Genomic DNA, 23968 nt, shown 5'->3' with positions numbered 1-23968 from the left:
GCTTCAGAAAGTTTAAAATAAAATTTGTGTAAATTTTATTTATTTTATTATATGTTTTTTACATCCAAAACCAGCAAAAAATAATGAAATTTAGCCATTTTTTTGTCAAAAATTTAACCTGTAAGCCACAAAAGCAAAGCTTAAAATGAATAATGGACATTTTCTATTGTTTTGCAATGAAAGGAGTTGGAAAATAACACTTGCCAGGAACAAAAATTGTGTTACATAATATGATCAGTCCCTCAGCCTGGAGTCGATCAGTCCAATCTCGAATGGACTACACACATCGACTCCAAGCTGAAGGACTGATTATCTCACACTCCTCATTTTTCACCGTTTCTCTACATTGGACTGAAGAAGCCACTGACTGGCGAAGTGTTTCCATAATAAGGATACCCAAGTGTGGACAAGCGTCATAGTTATCAGCATCAAATATAATATATATCATAGTGTATTTTAGAGTATTGATCTTTCTGGCATAACCAGACAATGTCTCTTCAGACACTTATGCAACATATGGGAATCTTTATTGAGGAAACGTTTCGCCACACAGTGGCTTCATCAGTCCAATAGAAATCAGAAAGGTGTAAGAAGAGGAGTTTGGGGTAATCAGTCCCTCAGCCTGGAGTCTATGTGTTCAGTCCATCAGTCTTGTAAAAAATACAGCATAGGGCCGTAGAAGTGGCTTGCATAATGTAGTCAGGTGAGGCGAAGCAGGAGGCGGGGTCGTGGTGGTCCCATCCCCTACTCGAAGTAGGTCTTCGTCCAAAGGTTGGACAAGGTTGAAGAATTCTTTGTATTAAGATCCCATGATGTTACAGTGTCTGACAGATGTGATAAATGGTTTAAAACCGACAAGTTGAAGAATGAGACACTTATGCAACATATGGGAGGGGCTGAGGGACTGATTACCTCAAACTCCTCCTCTCCGTACACCCTTCTGATTTGTATTGGACTGATGAAGCCACTGTGTGGCGAAACGTTTCTTCAGTAAAGATTTCCATATGTTTCATAAGTGTCTCAATCTTCAACTTGTTGGTTTTAAACCATTTATCACAGTGGATGGTATCTTGAGAGTCTGAGATGGTGGACCAACTGGTGTGCGAAACACTGTGTTGCGACTAATTACTTCATCTTTTGTATATAGTTCTATATTCTTCACATTATGTCCTTGTACTGATAAAGCCACTGGATGGCAAAACGTCTACAAATAAAGATACCCAGATGTTACACATGTTTGTAATTCTTCATGTCAGTATTGTGTACCATTCATGAACATGGTATTGTGAGGGCAGAGCTTCTTGGATCCTCATGATGCATTAATGATACTTCAGACTAGAAGCATCTTCATTTTTTTTAGATCCATGAGTGTGTGAGGGAGTCTGGAGTGTTGTTATGTTAATGGTTAACTACACTCAGCATCGGTTTGTGCCTTTTAATGCATATTGTGTAATTATGTCTGGTTTAAAATTTCTTTTAGCACTTTTAAAAATTGGGTTTGCTTTAATTAATGCCACCTCAATGGATTTCTCGTCCAGTTGACTGTGTGGTTAGGAGCTTAAATGTATTGAAATACTTAACGGAGCATCTCTGTTCTCCTACCCGGCTAGTTTCTCCTCTGTACACTAAAGTGTATGCTTAGCACAAGACTTGGTACACTTCATGTGTCTTATTTTGTGTGTGTGTGTGTGTGTGTGTGTGTGTGTGTGTGTGTGTGTGTGTGTGTGTGTGTGTGTGTTAAAAAAAGGTCTAATTATTTGGGTAGGAAAATTAGATCTTCGTGATATTGTTAATATTTTTAAAACATCTATGATGAAGAGTATTAGTAGTGGTTATCTTATTTCTTGTTTTCTTGAATTATCCACTTACAAAAAGTAGTTTTTGTTGGCTTAGCTCATCTACAAGCATAGCGAGAATAACTAAATTTATAGCTATAAGTTATAATTAAAGACAGAATAACAATTTATAACGAGAATAACTTTTAATTAAAGCCAGAGAGACTATCATTGAATCCCGATTAATTCTAATTATTGTAAGAATAACTATATGTTTAGCCAGAATAACAAATTATACTAAAATAAGTATATCTTATACCAGAATACCTATAGTCAGACAGTATAATTATAGGCAGGATAACTAGAACTTGTGCTTTAAAGTATTACCTGAACAGTGAATAATGCTAATTGACTAGTTTTACCTATTCGGAATATATATATATATATATATATATATATATATATATATATATATATATATATATATATTATTGTAACCACGAACGAGTGGCATTGATCAATAACAACACTGCGCTAGCCAAGGATTCGAACCCATGTTGTACTGGCCTACCTCATGGTAAGCGAGAATTATATGACGCTTTAAACCACAGGACCACCCAACCCTGATCAATTAGACATATGTGCAACTCTTGGGTATCTTTAGTGAGGAAACGATTCGCCACACAGTGGCTTCATTAGTCCATACATAGGAGAAACTTGAAGAACAGGAGGAGAATAAGGTAATCAGTCCCTCAACCTTGAGTCGATGTGGTCAGTCCATTCGGGATTGATGGATTGACCACATCGACTCAAGGTTGAGGGACTGATTACCTCATTCTCCTCCTGTTCAAGTTTCTCCTATGTATGGACTGATGAAGCCACCGTGTGGCGAATCGTTTCCTCAATAAAGATACCCAAGAGTTGCACATGTGTCTAATTTATCAACGTGTCGGTTCTCTGAACCATTCATCTGCAAACCACCCAACACTACAAGAATGGCGCAGCCAGCAATGCTAGCTGTTGGGCCACCATCCGAGGGCATACGGAGGTGTGGGAGCTTCTAAGCTAATTTCATTCTCATCCCTGTTTGGTGTACTAGCCTCACGAGCAGTATTTATATATTATTGTAACCACGAACGAGTGGTATTGATCAATAACAACACTGCGCTAGCCAAGGATTCGAACCCATGTTGTAGGGTTGGGTGGTCCAGTGGTTTAAAGCGTCATGTGGTTCTCGCTTACCATGAGGCAGGCCAGTACAACATGGGTTCGAATCCTTGGCTAGCGCAGTGTTGTTATTGATCAATACCACTCGTTCGTGGTTACAATAATATATATATATATATATATATATATATATATATATATATATATATATATATATATATATATATATTCCGAATAGGTAAAACTAGTCAATTAGCAAGCACTTATTTAAAATTAAATCCTTTCTAAAATTTTCTTGTATACGTTTAAAGATTTTTTTTTCGTTTATGTTAATGTAAAAATTAATAATTTTGTACCAAAAGAACCTTAGAAAAGTTACCTAACCTTATTATAACAAGCGCAATTTAATTTAGTCTAATCCAAATAAATATATTTTAGATAAGTTTGTAATAATTTAATAATAAACAAACAATGAAATATATATTTTTTTTTTTCGTTAGGTTCAGAGTGATTTTTGCGAAATTATTGAACACACAAATTTTCACTTGCCTTATTCGGCAAGAAGAGGGTTGCTTTTAAGCCAAAATCGCAAGTTTTACCTATTCCTGGAGGTTACCTGGATACCTGGAGGTTATTCCGGGGATCAACGCCCCCGCGGCCCGGTCCATGACCAGGCCTCCCGATGGATCAGAGCCTGATCAACTAGGCTGTTACTGCTGGCCGCACGCAGTCCAACGTACGAACCACAGCCGGGCTGATCCGGCACTGATCCGGACTTTAGGTATCTGTCCAACTTTCTCTTGAAGGCAGCCAGGGGTTTATTGGCAATTCCCCTAATGTTTGATGGGAGGCTGTTGAACAGTCTTGGGCCCCGGACACTTATGGTGTTTTCTCTTAGTGTACCAATGGCGCCCCTACTTTTTATTGGGGGCATTTTGCATCGCCTGCCCAGTCTTTTACTTTCGTAGGGAGTGATTTCTGTGTGCAGATTTGGGACCATTCCCTCCAAGATTTTCCAAGTGTAGATTATGATATATCTCTCCCTCCTGCGTTCCAACGAATACAAGTCAAGTGCGTCCAAGCGTTCCCAGTAGTTAAGGTGCTTGACAGAACTTATACGTGCAGTAAAGGATCTCTGTACACTCTCTAGATCTGCGATTTCACCTGCTTTGAATTGAGATGTTAATGTACAGCAGTATTCCAGCCTAGAGAGAACAAGTGATTTGAAAAGGATCATCATTGGCTTGGCATCTCTCGTTTTGAACGTTCTCATTATCCATCCTATCATTTTCTTTGCACGTGCGATCACGGCACTGTTGTGATCCTTGAAAGTGAGATCTTCAGACATTACTACTCCCAGGTCCCTTACAGTTTTTCCGCTCTATTGTATGGCCAGAGTCTGTAGTATATTCTGTTCTAGTTATTATCTCCTCCAGTTTTCCATAACGGAGTAGTTGGAATTTGTCCTCATTGAACATCATATTGTTTACCGTTGTCCACTGGAAAACTTTGTTTATATCTTCTTGGAGGTTAACCGCGTCCTCAGCAGATGACAGCCTCATGCAGATCCTAGTATCATCCGCAAAGGATGATACGGTGCTGTGATGTATATCTCTGTCTATGTCTGATATAAGGATAAGGAATGAGATGGGGGCGAGTACTGTGCAGTGTGGAACAGAGCTCTTCACTATGGCAGCCTCCGATTTAACTCTGTTGACCACTACTCTTTGTGTTCGATTTGTTAGGAAGTTGAAGATCCATCTCCCCACTTTCCCAGTTATTCCTTTAGCACGTATTTTATGGGCTATTACGCCATGATCACATTTGTCAAATGCTTTTGCAAATTCTGTGTATATTACATCTGCATTCTGATTTTCTTCCAGTGCATCCAAGGCCATATCATAGTGATCCAGTAGTTGTGAGAGGCAGAAGCGACCTGCCCTGAACCCATGTTGCCCTGGATTGTGCAGATTTTGGGAATCCAGATAATTTGCAATCCTGCTTCTTAGCACTCTTTCAAAGATATATATATATATATATATATATATATATATATATATATATATATATATATATATATATATATATATATATATATATACATATGCAATAAGATCACAGTAAACAGGTGATTTCAGAATATGCAAAACAACCACTCTGAAAGAATAGCGAAATTTCTCTATTCTTTCAGAGTGGTTGTTTTGCATATATATATATATATATATATATATATTATATATATATATATATATATATATATATATATATATATATATGTGTGTGTGTGTGTGTGTGTGTGTGTGTGTGTGTGTGTAAGAATGCAGCAAACAGGTGATATCACAATATGCAAAACAACCACTGAGAAAAAATAGCGAAATCCTTGATAATATGAGAAGTCAAGGAAGCGCATGGAATTTCGCTACTTTTTCACAGTGGTTATTTTGTGGCCAAAAATAACAATATAATTTATCTTAATGTTAGCCCACACTATCTTAGGTAGGCCTAAATTTACGAACTATATTAAATTATTTCAAGGCCCTCAAAGTGTAGGTTGTGGGGAGTCTTTATTGTGGTTATTTTTGTTGATGTTACAAAAGTTGACAGGTGAGAGTCGTTACAAAAGTTGACAGGTGAGAGTCGTTACAAAAGTTGACAGGTGAGAGTCGTTACAAAAGTTGACAGGTGAGAGTCGTTACAAAAGTTGACAGGTGAGAGTCGTTACAAAAGTTGACAGGTGAGAGTCGTTACAAAAGTTGACAGGCGAGAGTCGGTCAAGGTGTTTCCGTTGTCTGGTTTAAGTTGATAGTCAAGCTTACCAACCAGTTCTTCTCTTTCCTAAGAATTCTTCATTACTGATCCCCCTTCGAACCCTTCCTTCAAGAGGGTAATTCCCAAGTAACAACAATTTCAGTTCTATTGGGACGAAACCTATTAATCTCGTATAGCTCTTGATCCGATATCCTCATCGTTTTTCTAAAGTTTCTCAGGCTGGCAGACTACCTTAACTGATGTTGCGAAATCCAACCTGAGTGAATATGACAGGGAAACATATCTAGCTTTTATTCCCACAATGTAGCTATGGTAGCAGCACAACGCTTATGTGCCTTTTTTTTCTAAATGCTGTAAATAAGACTTCTCTTGGTAATAACAAATGTCTCTGACTAAATGCCAGTGGGGATCCCGGAGTTCTCATCAGGACTACTACTTGACATACGATATTTAAATGAGCATTAGAAACACAAGGGCTGACGGAATAAATACATTTTAGATAGGTTTGCAAAGATGACGTAGGATGAAAACTTTTAGTCTTTAAATAAAGATACACGCTTGTGCTAAAGAAAAAAAGCTGAACATGCAAGATGGAGAAGATGGAACAATAAGGTAAGAGTAGAAAAGGCATGCAGGAAAGTGGGAAGGGGAGAAGAAAATACAAACGTACACAGGAAGAAAGATGAGTCAGAGGGGTGACGAGTTCATGCATGTGCATTTGTTTGTATTTAAATGCAAATTCCAGTGAGCTAATGCGTAACTAAGGTTCCTGTCTTTGTACGAACATTCCCAGGGAAGGGAAGAGAAACAAAGGCGTTACTAAGTGCTTAATTTTATTCGTGTTTTTCGTGAATCTATACGGTAAAAAAAAAAAATCTTTCTGAGAAAGTGTGGCTGGTACATCGTTTCAGCACCCAAGGCACGTGTGGCCCCTCCATCTAGTGTACTGTTCAGTGCTCAAGTTTCCCTTCAAAATAAGATACCAGAAAGAAATTCTGAAAGTCTCTTAGCATTTCTTGTAATAAATAAAATAATTTGTAAGAAATATATACTGTTTAAGTAATATACCTATATGTATTCCTGTTAACCCTTTCAGAGTCTTGCCCTCTCTAGGCCTTACGTTTATATATATGTTATTGCGCTATCGTCCACAGGATAGCTGCAAAGTTTAATCTAAATCTTTCAAGGAAGATATATCAGAGAAAATGTACACAAGTCTTTGACTTCTCAGAGGTTCACGATTAACTTTTCAACTTTCTACCAGTAAATATAAGAAATAATGTGTAAACATTCAACCTATTATAAGAAACATTGTGTGAACAGATTTAGACGTATGCAAGAGGGAATAAAGTTAATAGAGGTGCCTCATCAGCTGCAACTAATAATAACCTCATTGTTCAGGCCACCAGGGAAGCTAGGCCTTATGCGACGTTATGGGAATAGTTTAGATTTTACCACGAGGGACTCATCCCAGGTATGAACCTACTGCCACCGTCAAGGTTACATCTCGCAGCATAAGTAGCTAAGAACACCAGCGATAACAACTCCGTCCTTGGTTGCTGTAGCATTTATCTGTCACTGTCTATACAAATTATTATCGAAATGCAGAAAATTCTGAATTTTTTTTTATTAAAGGTAATGGAAAAGCCAACAAAAAACTTTTACTAATTAACCAACCTTTCACCCTCTTGGAGTTTAATTAAGCACTATTTGATACATGACGAAGTTATAGTAAATATAATCTTTTATTTCTATAAGTATTTTTCTACTAAATTTTGTCGGCTTATGCTCATTATTCCACATTTTTTTTTAAATGTTACGAACCTAAGTTTATAGTTTAGTGGTATTGTATGTTTGTATTGTTATTTCAGTAATGTCTAGCGCCCGAGTGTTTATCTTCTCCACACACCTAACATTGTTTTCCTTCTTTTTAAGTTGTTTCACCCACCTTCCACATAAATAACACTTTGATTATAATTCCGGAGTGTTTATAGCTCAATATAACCCGGCGTCAAACAACATGGTTTATGTCCAATGATGTTATTCAGTTCTCAAGGAAGCGACGCACAGCACCAAATTAACTCCTACGAGTTGTTAAATAAGTAGGGACAGCAGGTGTAAGGAGAGTTAGGAGACTTGCCCATCGTCTCTCCACATCTGGGAATTGAACCTGGGGTTTGGGTTTGGCAATGAGAATAGAAAAAACTAAAAACCGGTCTCAGGTATGTCTAATAGACCCTGGAGGCAAGAGTGATCCCACTGCCTCACACGGACACGGTAAACCTTTCTACAGATTTCCGACTGTTGCAAGACATGTTCTAGCAGCCAGGAGGTAATCTCCCACCACGAGGTAGGCAGGAGATACTCTCCGCATACCTCACACATGTTCCGTGGGGAGAAAGAATACTGGACGGAACGGACACAAATGACAAATTGGTTGGTGTCCAGATCAGTTCGAAGCTGGTCGAGAAACACCCACCTTCCCTGCACGAGCGTCTGGGACGCACTAGTGACTGGCCAGCCAGGCCGGGCCCAGGGAGTCGGGGTCCCGCTGGCCGTGACGCTATGCTTGGCCGTGGATTGAAGCTGTGGTGGGAGTGGACTTGTGGGGATGGGAGGGTAAGGGAGAAGATAAGGGGGTATGGGTGAGGGTAGGGGAAAGGGAGAGGGGTGAACTCACTGCTGGTCGAGTCGGTTACGCCTTACGTCGCTTAACAAGTTCAACAACATCCGCTTGAGTTGTATTGTTTTTCCAGACTTATTTGACGCCTAATGTTTCTCCAGAATGTAAAGGAAAGAAGTGTGCCCAGTGAGGACATCCGGGAAGCCATGTTCAGGCTTGTTGTCTTAGTCTTTTGCAACTGATCATATGTGAAGCTGCTCTGAGAATTAATATACATTGGTCAGTGGTATAAACGAACACACATTGAGACCAAATAAAAGATGAGTATCGCACATATATGTTTCAGTTTTACAATGAAGTCCTATTTAGCAGACATTTTCCCGAAGAGGGACTCAGTGCCAGACCGAAATATACAACACTTCTCTTTTCTTATGTTTTATGTCTATTATTGTTTACACGTGTTCTTTATTACCCAGTTTTCTATATTTTGTTGTTATAATTCATTGATTTTTTTATTTTACTTATTCCGAACCATTTAAGTGAAAATTATATACATATAATCAAAAGACACAATACCTGTGTGGCCTTAATTACCATTTCCGTAACTAGGTTATTAGACTTGTCCAAGTTAGAAACTTACTTACAGGTGCTTGTTAAGAAGTTTATTTAGTCTTTTACTAGTTAGAATTAGTGGGGATTAAAGTAGAGATCAGGGCAGGAAAGGGCTTGGAGGAGAGCGTGCGCGCGTCTGTGTTTATCTCTATGTTTGTGTGTGTGTCTGTGTGTGTGTGCGCGCGGGTGTGTGTGTGACAGCGTATGTGTGTGTGCGCGTGAGCGCGCGTCGCGGCTTATTTAGCGGGGCCGGGTGGCTGGCAGCTCAGACCACCTTGGTACAAGACAAGAGCAAGACGTAACTCTCAGCTCCCAGATTGTAAACACAACCAGTTGCTCTTCGTATATTGCCTACAACTGGTTCTTAATTGAGAACCTGAACCATATACAACTCGACCTCTACAAGGATTCTACCATAGTGCAGACTACATTATCTACGGAACACTTGTAGTGATTTTTTGAATAGTGTACAGCAAGAGTTGTGTCAACGACTCCAACACCTTATTCTCTACAAGACTTTTGCCTAGTAGTGCCACCATTCCTTCAAGGAGTCCGCCGTCTACCTTACCCTTCCCCCTCCCTCAGTAGTGGCTAGCACGTCTAGCCCTTTAACACAACAGTCATGATTGCTACTGATCTTCGTCGTGAGTCACTCAAGGCTACCAAGAACGTCCTCGGTTCTATTAACTCTGCCATCGCTGATTCACTCGCCCACGGCAAACGGTAATTTAGGCCTAATGTTTTTTTTAGGACTGCCTGTGTGGTGCCAAAGTGTGAAGAGTGTCAAGTACGTGATGATCTTTTGTGAGAGCAGGTGTGTAAAGTGCCGAGTGTCTGCTAGTCTCATGTGAGGACAGGTGCCAAGTGTCTGATGGGCATATACGAGGGTAAGTGCCAAGTGTATAGTGCAAGGGTGTGAGGAGTGCCAAGTATGTGATGGACTTGTGCAAGTGTTAGGTATGTTATGGTCTAATGCAAGTGCTAAATGTGGGATGGTGTATGTGTGTTGCACAAGTGCCGAGTGAGTGATGGTGGTGTGATCTTATGTTAGAGCAGGTGTGTGTGACGGTATATGATTTTGTGTGAGGGCAAGTGTGCAATGGTGGTGTGGTCTTGCATGGGCACGTGTCAAGTTGTAATGGTTTGGTCTTGTGTGATGGCGGTGTGGCCATATGTGAGGGCAGGTGTGTGTGATGCTGGTGTGGTCACATGTGAGGGCAAGTGTCAAGGTTGTAGTGTTGGTGTTGTGAGCTCTACATAGTGGTGAAGTGACGTTCAGTGTAGAGTGAGTGTGGGGAAGGTGTAGAGACAGGTAGAGCAGTACATAACCTATTAACTCTTTGGGGTAGTACCACATATATTTTCTTGTCCTCCAGATGCCAAGACAGTCATGTCTAGCTGTGTGTGAGTGTGCATGTACAGTGCCAACTCGGAGTAATGCTCATGCCTCATACTGTCTCTTCATATCGTGTTTGTGAACGTTATATTGCATGTGTGAGTGGAATAGTTAATTATGGAGGCCATTTATCTTGTATGAATAATAATGTGTGTTAGAGTATGAATGTAACCGTAGTTTTGTGTGTTGGGGGGATGGGAGAATGTAGTGTTGTGTTCAGACTTTGCGGAAGCCAGTTACAGTACGTGTGTCCAGTGTTCTCTGTCTTGCACCGAGTCTGTGATCTAACGACCTCACAAGTACGCAAAACTTTAATATAACGTAGGAAGCACAAAGCAATGTTTACGAGAAACACTTACACGTATACGAATAACGTATGTATACAAATACAAGAAACACGTACACATACACAAGTAACTTACTAACAGGGTATGTATGACGTGTGTAGTGTGTGCACCTGCGTATATATCCGAGTCAGGCAAAATGAGGCAACCTTCTTGTGTATTGTGTTGGTGCTGCGTCCAGCCCCACCCTCTCTCACTCGGCCTCAGGCATCAGTGTTTAATAATAATTAATAATAGTAGCAATGCAAATAATAATAATAATAGTAATTAATACAAATATGGTATTTGAGAAACAATAGTAGCTGGATTTTTTCACTATCCCTTTGGGCAGTGGCTAATAATGTATAGTTATAACATTTTAAAAGAGCAGCTTGAGCAAATGAGAATTTTTTTTCTCCCCCCCCTCTCTCTCTCTCTCTCTCTCTCTCTCTCTCTCTCTCACCCCGAGTGTACCATGCTCCATTCCCGAAATAATATAGGAGGAAGAACAAGATAAAAGGAGGAGGAAGTAGATAAAAGGAAGAAATCGACGAAGAGAAGAGGAAGGTGAATGGACAGGAAGTTTGCTAGCAGCAGTGTTATGAAGGAAGGGTGACAGGACCCAGAATGATCCTCTAGCGGCGCTGCTGGCGCTGAAACCCAGAAGCCTCCTCTGGAACATTCCCAGGCTTCCTCTCTGGAACACATTCCCAGGAGGCTTCCTCTCTGGAACACATTCCCAGGAGGCTTCCTCTCTGGAACACATTCCCAGGAGGCTTCCTCTCTGGAACACATTCCCAGGAGACTTCATCTCTGGAACACATTCCCAGGAGGCTTCCTCTCTGGAATACATTCCCAGGAGGCTTCCTCTCTGGAATACATTCCCAGGAGGCTTCCTCTCTGGAACACATTCCCAGGAGGCCCCTCTCTGGTGCACACTCAGGAGATTGTCTCAGGAGCACATTTTTAGGAGGCTTCCTCTCTGTCTCTGTGGAACATATACACATATGCAGCAGCAAGTATATCAGTCACTAGTCTGAACGAAGCAGAGAAACACACACACACACGGACAGACAGACAGTGAGAATGGGTGGCTCCCAGCATCGCTTGAAGCAGTGGAAGCAGACTACCTCAACCAAGACAGTGTCGCTCCTCCCTGACTTAAGAAAGGAAACATTGGCCCGCAACTTGCACAGGTGACGGGAAAAGTGTGTGTGTGAGTTCTACTTGAGCCAGCACAGCACGAGTCAGTAGGCCTGTCGCAGTGTTCCTTATGTTCTTACAGTGGGGAACAGAGAACAAGGAAACAGAAGTGGCTCCTGCACGCTCTAGTGAGCACAGCTGTAGAACATGACGTCACATTTGCGTCATCACCCACACTCCTCCCCTTACCCCTCTATTCCTCCTCGCTCTCCCTTTTCCCCACCGGTCACCCTTAAACCCTTTGATATCATTGTTGTCAGGGTGCTGTGTAGCTCCCTGGTGACAGCATTCGTCTCACACTCGCAAAGTCTAGGGTTCGATCCCCTGGCACGGAGGAACATTTATACACCCTGCTGCCCCTGCCCACCTAGCAGTAAAAATTGTTTGTTAGTCGATTGCTGCTGGACACGGCCAAATAGAAGTGAAGAACACAAACCATATTGACTCCTGCACCTCCCCTTCATTACCACCTCCCTTTCAGTGATCCTACTTCTCCCTCGTCCGAAAAAATCTCCAATACAAGTCAGGCACGATTATTTTTGTTTCAACGTTTGTTTATTTTTCGTACAGAAATGCAGCTCTCTCTCTCTCTCTCTCTCTCTCTCTCTCTCTCTCTCTCTCTCTCTCTCTCTCATAATCTAGGTCCGGCTGTTGATCACATTTGCGGGGGCGACACGCCTAACCCTCTGGCAACCTCATCTGCTCCCGGAACCTTCAGAAAACCTCGCCTTCTTCCTCTCTCTCTCTCTCTCTCTCTCTCTCTCTCTCTCTCTCTCTCTCTCTCTCTCTCTCTCTCTCTCTCTCTCTCTCTCTCTCTCTCTCTCGTTATTCCCTCCATATCTCCTCACAGCGCCTGTGTCTGCTTATTCTGTCTATAGAATATTTACTGGATAATTGTTCTCTCTTAACTGGGTGTTGTACTACGCTTGAGAAAGTGGGAAGGAACCCAGTGGGTTTCTTGACACGGTGTTGATATAATACATCCTGTAGGAGGCAGTCCAGAGATTACACGCTTGTTGACATTGATATGAAAAACCCAGTGTGTAAACTACTGAACTACACTTGTTGGATAAACACACACCACATACATACACAATTGTGTGTGCGCGGGACGTCCCGTGTTGTCAATTAAATTATTATATAGCATCCTGTCCACTGTCATAACTAGTCTTCCCGAGACGACTGGTGTTACGCTGAACTTCCACACCCACCCTCACAATACAGCACATCACGCTCCCCACACCCACCCTCACAACACAGCACCTTAAGCTTCCACCCCACCCTACCTCACAACACAGTACCTCACGTTCCCACACCCACCCTCACAACACTTGTAGCACTCCCACATTATCTCACACAGCTCTTAGAGTATCCCCCGCTCACATACACTCCCACCCACACTCAAGTGCTCATACTGCGTTTCATTTTGTGTTAACTCATAAGAGAGTTGGGAACAATGGGGAGTGGACGGACTAGAGTAGGACAGAGCAGTGATTGAAGTTGTGGTTAGAGAAAGGTTAGGTAGTCTGACTACTTTGGGTGAGTTTAGGTGTTTTCGCACACACACACACAGACGAGTGTAAAAATCCTAATGAAATTGTTGTGTTCTGCCTTGATTTTGCCAGACCAGGTAAATAATTTTTTTTCTATACAGATATTGGAATCCATCATTCTCTTGTATTCTTTCCTATTTTTTTCTTAAACAGGGGAACGTGTTGCTCAAGCAAAAAACCGGTTGTGCTAATAATTTTATTCTAGTGTATTTGCACTAGGAACGATGCGGCTTATTTTACTATAGGCAATGTGGTCTTGACCTTGTTATCTTTGTCCTCCACAGGAGTGATATGCGGCTGCGGCTAGGCTGGCTGCGGCGCCGCGGGGAGGCGCAGGTGAGCGTCAGACCGCAACCTGAGGAGGCCCAGGGCTGGGCAGAGAGCTTTCACAACCTCATGGCTTCTAAATGTAAGTACCTATATATTGTCTAGTTAGAGAAGGACATATACCACTCTTGGCTAGTACCCATCCAGGGGTAAATCCTTATTTGCGTCTTTCCTACTTCTACTACTACTACAGCTGCTGTAATTATCACTATACCTACCATTCCAACTACAAAAATTATTTATGTAGAACCGTACCATACCTTATTTTTATCTTGAGAATGTTTATCTGCCACATTGACATTTCGTTGCTCTCGCCTCAGTCCCTCAGTCGACAACAAAGTTCACAGCATAGGCAGGTACTGTACTTATAATGGGGAGGGCAGGCAGTTCTGGTGCGTACTGGACGACAGAAGCAACAGGTAGGATGTTGAAAAGTCCCAAACAATTGACAGATCAGCCAAGTTGTAATATCTATGTAGGACTACGAGGCGTTGGCAGCAACAACCTGGTTGACTTGTTAGTAAAGAATAGGGTTGTGGCTATAAGATGGGCCTCGAGAGTAGAACTATCGTAAATGGTCACAAGTATCACAGGAGTGATCAACGGACTGCTGGAATTTGGCAGGGTCAACACCATCATGATAAAAGTGGCGAGAATTTGCGGTACATTCCACCTTCCTGACATTGTTGGTGAAGGTCCAAGCCAAAGCTTGCTATGTTCCCACCAACACATTGGTAAATATATTCTAAATGAGGTAGTGGTCGAGGGCAACTCTCTAGGATGGAAAAGAGAGAAACTCTGGGAGAAAGGAAGTAACTAGTAATATTGGTAAAATGTAAACTACTTGATAAATTATGATCCAAAACACAGTGTCAATTTTTAGTATAAGAAATCCATAATAAAGATGGAAAAACTCGCGTAAATGAATATAGTTCACTAGAGAGAGAGGGGGGGGGGAGGGGATTTAATAAATGCTGGACTGCAAACAATAATGATGAAAGTCAAAAAGCTAATGTGAAAGGGAAGCCATTGATAATGGGTATTTAATTAAAAAGGAACTAAGCTGAATAGCGTATGATGCTATAAATGAAACGATATTATCGAGCAAACTCGGTAACGACGTGTTACGCATCGTTACATTCAACACATCTCAGCACAAACAGGAACAAGAAGCCGCAGCACAGAGACAAAAATTAGTGCCGAAAGGACACAAACATTTTTCTTCAGAGAATAATTAAATACTGGAATGGAGTTCACGTGAAAGTTGTATGCTATAATTACTGCAAACTTTAAAGCAAACCGCAGACTAAACACTGAAATGGGACTCCTATGTTCTTTAACTTCTCAGAGGTAATATCACACACATAGACCATTCCTACGATAAGTTTAGTTTAGGATACCTACAAATGGTTAGATAAAAAATAGTATAAATTTTTGCAGTAGCTACGAGTACACACAGATGTTGAAAGCGCACGCGTATCGTACATTATGGCGATTGACCGTAAGATAACTCGATACAGTCAAACTCTGCAAATGAGAGAAGAACGTTTGGCAGCTTTTAGTGAATGCACAGGTGGTCCAGTAAAGATCATTTCGACAAGTAGATCCTTGGCAACACCGTCCTGGCAGCGGGAAGGAGTGAAAATAGCGGTGCGGGGGTTGATCTGGGGTTTTTGTGGCGCTAATTGTGCTAAAAGTGTGGTGAGTGCCCAACGAAGAGATACAAGGACGGTCCACAAAGGCAGACGTGGCCCTGGTCTGACTTTGCGAGGGATGGGCGAGAGGACAGTGTTGTCGTTGATCTTGCATGGATGGCCAAACCTGGCCACAGAGGGAAAGGGGATGAGCAGGCATGATAGGGAAGAGAGTGAGCAGGTGTGGTAGGGAAGGGGAAAGATGAGGTGTGGCAGGCAAGGGAGTGGGTCAGGATTGTGAGGTGGGCGACCCACATCAACAATCTTGAAGGATGATTACATGAAAGAGAATTTGTGTAGCTGTTGAGAACAAACAGAAAAGGTTGAGCAGGTTTATTAGTTTTATTTATGTAAGAACACACACACACACACACACACACACACACACACATTAATTTTAGCCCAAGTGTTTAGAATATAGAAGGGAATGTGACAGTAGTGACGTCACAGGACATACATCACGAGTTTTTTTTAATCAACCTCATAAATTAGATGGATACCTTTCACCCAGCACTTTAATACTGCCACCAACTACTGGAGTTGTTATACCCAGGAACGGAGTGCTTTTTTACAAATGTGACATTCTAGCATAACGAGAGCTTTCTAACACTGTCCCCTGAATGCGACCCACAACATTCAGCTAGCAGACTGGTAACTATTTTACTGGTAGGTGAACAAGGGCAGCAGGAATGCAGGAAATCTTGTCCATATGCTTCTCCGTACCAGGAACATCTATCATGGTAGACTACTCAGGTGGGAGGTTAGGATAGGGAAAGTCAGCAGGAACAAGGGTAGGGAGAGTGTGAAGGATAAGGGAGAGGTGAAGGCTATCTGAGTGACTTAGACAGATTAACATAAAGTATGTGTGAAGGAAGATATCATCCTAGGTAAGCTCAATATTTTGTATTTCTTCTCATATCCAATTCTATATACGTCTCCCGAGGAAGTAATATCCTATTTTCTTCTCCTTGCAGATGGTCAAGCACTTTTTAAGGCTTTCCTGCAGCGAGAGTTCAGTGAGGAGAATGTGGAGTTCTGGCTTGCAGTGGAAGACTTCAAGAAAACTCGAGCTGCTAAGATGCCATCTAAAGCCTCCAAGATTCATTCAGACTACGTGGCAGTGCAGGCACCCAAGGAGGTCAGTTGCCTTCCTCAGCAGTTGTAACTTAGCTTGTGTTAGTATCAAGAACCCCACCGTACTGCAAGGTGTCACCACAACAACAACATTAGAACAGAACAACATTGTCGTAAGCTTACTGGGCCTCAAGCTCAGCAGGCTTTATTCACGTTCATTATTATATTATTCATGGAGAAGCTCTAAATTCTTTACTCATACACAACTTATTATTAAAGCTACTATTGCATTAGTTGTAGATGAGCAGAGTAATTAAAGGCATGACTAGAGGCGTGGGGCTCTAAGTACACACACCTTCCATTATTGTTACTTCTTGTGTACAGAATATGTAAGTCATTACATATCAGTGTGTTAGTGGTACAGCCTCATACACCTGGTTAAGGCGATCACATGCTCTCTCTCTCTCTCTCTCTCTCTCTCTCTCTCTCACACACACACACACACACACACACACACACACACACACACGAAGCTATGCTGTCAGAAAGTGGACCATGAAAAAGACATCCGGTTGTTTTCGTACGCCGAGATTAGTTGAACATAAAGGATTGTTAATGGACTGCTTGCACCGCACTGTTCCTAAGCCTAGACCAAACTAGCCTGCAATTGGGTCATGCCCGTGCGCACTCTGTTCTGTTTTCCTCTCTTCTTTCTGTACTTATCTGTTTCCACTTTCCTTTTCACCCTTATATGGTATTTTCTTTCCTGTTTGTGTTGACTCTTCGCACCTCTCCCCCAACCATCCGTCTATCCACCCAGCCTTGTGTGTAAACTGACTTTTTATAAATTAGACACATGTGCAACTCTTGGGTATCTTTGAGGAAACGTTTCGCCACACAGTGGCTTCATCAGTCCATACGTAGGAGAAACTTGAAGAACAGGAGAAGAATGAGGTAATCAGTCCCTCAACCTTGAGTCGATGTGTTCAGTCCATCAATCTATTCAAGATTGATGGACTGAACACATCGACTCAAGGTTGAGGGACTGATTACCTCATTCTTCTCCTGTTCTTCAAGTTTCTCCTACGTATGGACTGATGAAGCCACTGTGTGGCGAAACGTTCCCTCAATAAAGATACCCAAGAGTTGCACATGTGTCTAATTTATCAACATGTCGGTTCTCTGAACCATTCATCTACAAACTGACTTTTGCACAAGATTAGAATGTGAGCATGGAACCTCCGTGAGCGCGCACTAAGCTTGTGGTGCCAGTGCAAGTGTAGGTGGACCGGTGTGGGAACATCAGCCTCACTGCCAGCCGCTGCTCGCAGTGGTACACAACTGTCACGTGACTCATAACGGAAGAGGATCCGTTATGACCGTTGGTGTCCGTTATGACCATTGAACACCACATCTGCTCTTGGCCAGCTGTGTGCCTTCCCAGAGGTACATATCTGGATGTACTCGCCACGGATGTGCGTGGGGTTGAGTTCTAACTCCTGGACTCTTTGTACTTTAGCTACCTAGCGTCTCGTATTCAGCCGATTTACAGTTTGTCCTTCCCCGAGTCAATGTTAAAATCTCCATCACTAGATGAGCAATGATCCAGTGGTTGATCATATTTCCTGTCTTCCCTTCCCATCACTTTCACCCCACGCCCATCCCTTCCTCCGCACCCCCTTCTCCTCCTCCTCACCCCCTCCTCCTCACCCCCTCCTCACCCCCTCCTCCTCACCCCCTCCTCCTCACCCCCTCCTCCTCACCCCCTCCTCTGCACCCCCTTCCTCCTTCCTGAAAACTATGACACGTCCTTAAAATATCTTTTTATCGCTTATTTGGGCATTTATTTACCTGGTTATGGCACACTTGTTCACATAACTCATGTTAGTGGACTCAGGTGTTAGCCAGCAAGAACACATGTTGGATGAGTGGGTGGATGGAACCCCTCCCTTTCTCTCCCCCTTTCCCATCATCAGAGCTCTCTCCTCCTACCTCCCTTCAGAGCTCTCTCCACTTCCCTCCTTCCTTCATTCCCTCATGCATTACCATATACCATCCGTGTGTCCACATGAACGGTCACGTGTGTAGCTTGTCCACATGAACGGTCACGTGTGTAGCTTGCCACACGGTCACGTGTGTCCTGGGCGGCGGGGGAGGTGAGAGAGCAGTGTTACAGCTACAGTGGAAATCAATAGTTCTCGTGGCCGGGATGCTGCGTTGTCATGGTAACGACGGAGGTGAGGAGCGAGGGGAGACGAGAGGGTTGGATGCTGGGAGAGGGGAAACAAGGTAGGGGGGGTATGACAGGTTAGGGAGGCCAAGCCAAAGTTTATGAGGTTTATGGTGTGGGCAATAATGCCTCCCTTGCTGTTTTGTGGGAGACTGAGAGTGTGGGAGGTGTGCTAACCAGTCTGTGCTTGTGGAAGTTGAGCATTAGCTCTGGTACCCACATCTAGTCTTAATCCGAGTATGGCATCTGCTTCACGAGGCATATAAGCCTAAAGGTGAAAATTAGACACATATGTAACGTCTGCCGAGGTATCTTTATTGTAGACGTCTCGCCATCCAGTGGCTTTCAGTACAAAATCAAGGACATAATTAGAAGACAGTAGAACTGTATACAAAAGATGAGGTAATCAGTCCCTCGGTATTGTATACCATTCATATACAAACCTAAAGGTGTGTGTCTGTGTTTATACACTGATTGTTTAATACCTAAAACTGGGTGTAAGGTATTCTTGACTGGGGATGAACTGTGGCATACAGCCTTAATGAGCCTCGCGTAGTCAATAGGCTTTAAACCTCATAAACTAATAGTATGGTTTTCCTTCCTCACGACCCTAAGAGTGAAAGTTTTGTTTGGTTTAGGAATATTACGGGAGATGGAGACTTAGCTTGAGAAGGACATTACAGGAGTTACAGCCACCACAAGCTGCGTTGTGCATCACTATCTCTCATGTGTATGTGTGTGTCCATGTACTTCACGAGCACTTATATGTACTCCACATGTACATGTATTCCACTAGTACTCGCACGTACGCCACGTATACTCGCACGTACTCCACCTCAGAGTTAATTTTGGCTACCATCACAGCCAGCACATCATGTATATTTGTCACTGGCGCAGAGAGAAAAAATTGGAACTTTTTATATGACTAATGAGGTGCTTTACTGAGTGTGACGTCACACTTCCATATGCTTCCCCAGTTGTGAATGACCTGTAGTTTAGCGGTTATAATTAAATATGGCATCACAGGGGTCAATACACGCATTTTGATATTTTATAGTTTAACGGTCACTATAGTGTTTTGTTTGTCAGGAAAAATTGGTAATTTTTTCATTGTATGATGACCAGTCGGTGGAGGTTTTGGTTATTTGATAGAGGCCTTGCCTTGGCTAACCTATTCACAACGTGGGTTGGTAAGTCAGTGTTTAATTTTGCGAAGTGAACGTGGGGTATGAGGTCGCTGGGCGTGTGAGACACATGGGCGTGAGGTAGGTTGGCGGGCGTGAGGTGGGTTGGGTGGGGTTGAGAGATGGGCTCCGTGGTTGTGGTGGTTCCCAGGCTGGGATGAGTCCATAACCTTTAGGGAGGGAGGCGGGGAGCAGCTGGTGTAAAGGTCAGACGGAGCCTGGGTTCAACACAGGCAAACTCTTCCTCCTCTTCCCCAGGTGAACCTCACCAATTCTTCCTCCTCTTCCCCAGGTGAACCTCACCAACTCTTCCTCCTCTTCCCCAGGTGAACCTCACCAACTCTTCCTCCTCTTCCCCAGGTGAACCTCGCCAACTCTTCCCCAGGTGAACCTCACCAGCTCTTCATCCTCTTCCCCAGGTGAACCTCACCAGCTCTTCCTCCTCTTCCCCAGGTGAACCTCACCGGCTCTTCCTCCTCCTCCCCAGGTGAACCTCACCAACTCTTATTCCTTTTCCCCAGGTGAACCTCACCAATTCTTATTCCTTTTCCCCAGGTGAACCTCACCGACTCTTCCTCCTCCCCAGGTGAACCTCACCAACTTCCTCTTCCTCAAGTGAACCTCACTCACCTCACATCATCATTATTTCTCTGGTTCCTGTCAAGCACTTTCCACTGTCATCTTTCCGGCTCATGGAATTCTCTTCCTTATTCCCAGCGCAATGATTGAGTGTTTGGTTCACAGTAAAAAATACCCTGGTTCGACCCCCGTGCGAGGCAAGATGTTGCCCCTGCTGACCTAGAAGTAAATAGGTACCTGGGTGTTATTCGAGTCTTGTAGATCTAGAGAACGTAAGGATAATTATTCTAAATAATTAACTCTCTAGCCCCACATGTGTGTATCCTCCATACCCACATGTGTATGTATCTTCCATACCCACATGTGTATGTATCCATACCCACACGTGTATGTATCCTCCATACCCACATGTGTATGTATCCTCCATACCCACATGTGTATGTATCCTCCACACCATGTGTATCTTCCACACCCTCCATCCACTTGTCACTGCTAGTGTTAAGGTTCCAGGAGAGACTAGTGACGTCTTATATTGACGCATTTCCTCCATAATATCCACTTTAATCACCGTTTCGCTTAATGGTCACTCCACATTAACAGAATTACTGTTTGACATTGTATCAACCAGAGAGAACCCTTAGCACGTTTCCGTGCTTCTAGTACGTAAGGACTAAGAGGCTTAGCAGGTTTCCGTGCTTCTAGTACATAAGGACTAAGAGGCTTAGCAGGTTTCCGTGCTTCTAGCACGTAAAAACTAGTTTGTAATTCTCATCTAACAAAAGGATCCTCTTCTTCTTCAGATCAACTTGGACCCTAGCACCCGCGCTCAGATCTCAAAGTCTCTGGACTGCCCAGACAAATACATCTTCGACGCTGCGCAGAAGAGAGTCCAGGCACTGATGGAGTCCGATGCTTACCTGCGCTTCCTGCAGTCTGAGCTCTACAAGGAGCTCCTCCACCCAGAGTCCTCACCCTCCAATCCCGAGACGTTATAGGGCATTTGCGAGGATGTGTCGCTTGTCACCGAGGACGACCATGACCAGCCGTTGTCGTCGTCATCGTCATGAGAACAGAACTGAGGGACCAGACTAGAGCAGCAGCTACCGGAGGTTCATACGCGTCCAGCCGAGTGCTGTGCCGCTGCTTGAAGCCTTCCTGCCGGCTTGACCATTCCTCTGCACATCGTGCAGACTCGTTTGAAAGCCGCCTTTCCTGATGGATATTGAAACATCCAACATTTTTAAAGGCGAAATCCTGTGAGAGTCTTAAATTATTATGTATTTAATAATTTATATTGTTATTTTCTATATTTATTAGGTGAAAATATTCTTGTACGGGAAGTTATTTGTAAATGATATTCCGAAAGAATGTTATGTATTTACCTCAGTGTTAAGAGTGAGGCCAGTGTTGGATCAAGCTATGATGAGGTACTGAGTACACGAAGATACTGACGAGGAGTCTGTGTCAGCAGTAGTCTGTGTTACTGTACTTGCTGGAACAGCAGCAGCAGGGGGTATGGGTATAATCACCCATACTGTGCCCCTGATGCAGAAACAAGTGTGGACATCACCTCCCACGCTCCCAGACACCTACTGGAGCAGGTGTCAGGGCTCACTTGCTGATGCTTCCACCCTGGCCCATCTTCCACTCCTACTCCCCTCCTCCCTGAGGCCGCCAGCACACGGCGGCCACCCTGACTGTGATACCCAGACGGGCTCTGTTGTGGGGCCCTGTACATGCAGCTAGTCACGGTGGGGCCCTTGTGTGTGGGACCCTCTCCAGGGGCCCAGGCCACCACTCTTCCCCGAGTCACCTTACTACACCCTGTTACCAAAGACTTTTATATAAGAAGCTGTCAGTTAGCTTGAATCGAGCTATTAATGTGTAATATATATCGTAATATATTGTGTGGTTCATGATGCTACCTTGTTCTACAAGTCAGATTATGTATGCGTATTTTCCGCACGAACACAGTGGCTGCGGCCTAGTTTCAGCGTGTCAAGGATGTATAGACCAGCTGGGCTGATGAGAGCTGTCAAGCTAGGCTGACAGTGTCAGTCTACAGTGATAGCTGCTCCCCGGCTGTCATTCGCGCCCGTGTAGGCGTGCACCTGTTTACCACCTCGCTCTCAGTTTCATGAGAGCTTAGCACGGATGTTGATCTAACAGGCCTCATGTGCACCACACACACACACACACACACACACACACACACACACACACACTCACACACACGACATATTTAAGTTACTGACGCTGTTAGCTTTAAGGTCACCATTGTAACCTCTGAGGGCGGGCTCGCGGGCGTGTATGGAGAGGGGCGTGCTTACACATACACACACACGCCTCACCCTCTGCACGCCCACGCTCACTCTCTCACACGGTAATGATAAGTGTTAGGAGCACCATGATCACATTCCATGATCCCCATGATGTACCTCGCATGGCACCATGATGTACCCCACATGCCACCATGATGTACCCCACATGGCACCATGATGTACCCCACGTGGTACCATGATGTACCCCGCATGGCAACATGATGTACTCCACATGGCACCACGATGTACCCCACGTGCTACCATGATGTACCCCACATGGCACCATGATGTACCTCACATGGCACCATGATGTACCTCACATGGCACCATGATGTACCCCACATGGCACCATGATGTACCTCACATGGCACCATGATATACCTCACATGGCACCATGATGTACCTCACATGGCACCATGATGTACCTCACATGGCACCATGATGTACCTCACATGGCACCATGATGTACCCCACATGTTTATTATATTTGATTTAATCGCGTTTGGCTGTTTCACGTGTTTAGAAGTTTTAGAACAGAACAACCCAGCCTCACTCCCAAGTACCACCATTCTCTCTCCCCAGTACCAGTATCACCACTCCCTCCCCAGGACCAGTACCACTACTCCCCCTCTCCAGTACCAGTGACACCACTCTAACAGTTCACATGTACTGTTAATAGTAGTTTGTGATCAAATTGTTACCAACTCCCCCCCCCCGTCCCCCGTTGTAAACAATGTGACCACCAGTGTAGATAGTGTGACCACCCGTGTAGATAGTGTGACCACCCGTGTAAATAGTCTGACCTCCCGCCTTCCCCGTGTAGATAGTGTGACCCCTGTACAATTCTTGATAAGAATAGTTTACTAATAAAGATTTATAATATGTATACCAGCTGGTTTCTCTTGCCTCAGAATTTCCAAAATGCTCCAAGAATTTACAAATTACAAAGAAAATATGAACTGTTCCAGAAGATTAGTTGGCGGTGTATCAAGCCTCCACCCTAGCTACATAGCTAGAGTCCATCTCTTGAACTAATCTTCCTGGACTTCCTACTCATTTCTGCAATATTGCAATCTCATGAAGACGTGTTGATTGCAACACGAAAGGTTTAGAGCTATCATTCAACTTCCCCTCCCCC

General features: G+C 43.4%; 1 protein-coding gene across 2 annotated transcripts; it reads left to right on the top strand.

Annotated features, from left to right (window-relative positions):
- The first annotated feature begins 9203 nt into the window (after positions 1-9203).
- LOC128688869 (regulator of G-protein signaling 2) lies at positions 9204-23716 on the top strand. 2 transcript variants are annotated; one of them, XM_053776886.2, is made up of 4 exons: positions 9204-9669; positions 13706-13830; positions 16417-16580; positions 21310-23716. In XM_053776886.2, exons 1-4 carry the CDS (start codon positions 9569-9571, stop codon positions 21502-21504), a joined length of 585 nt encoding a protein of 194 aa, XP_053632861.1. In that variant the 5' UTR covers positions 9204-9568; the 3' UTR covers positions 21505-23716. The 2 variants fall into 2 exon arrangements, with proteins under 2 accessions (XP_053632861.1, XP_053632862.1); XM_053776887.2 differs by lacking the exon at positions 9204-9669 and adding an exon at positions 9811-9833.
- The last annotated feature ends 252 nt before the right edge of the window (positions 23717-23968 follow it).

This window comes from Cherax quadricarinatus, chromosome 16 (genome assembly GCF_038502225.1).
Source record: "Cherax quadricarinatus isolate ZL_2023a chromosome 16, ASM3850222v1, whole genome shotgun sequence".
Taxonomy (NCBI): Eukaryota; Metazoa; Arthropoda; class Malacostraca; order Decapoda; family Parastacidae; genus Cherax; species Cherax quadricarinatus.
This window is presented reverse-complemented; position numbering and strand designations above follow the sequence as displayed.

What these genes read in the sequence shown, in the direction of transcription:
- LOC128688869 (XM_053776886.2), top strand. Translation starts at nt 9,569, where the DNA reads ATGATTGCTACTGATCTTCGTCGTGAGTCACTCAAGGCTACCAAGAAC. An exon ending in CAACCTCATGGCTTCTAAAT is followed by an intron (nt 13,831 to 16,416) that starts GTAAGTACCTAT and finishes TTCTCCTTGCAG; the next exon opens with ATGGTCAAGCACTTTTTAAG. An exon ending in CAGTGCAGGCACCCAAGGAG is followed by an intron (nt 16,581 to 21,309) that starts GTCAGTTGCCTT and finishes CTTCTTCTTCAG; the next exon opens with ATCAACTTGGACCCTAGCAC.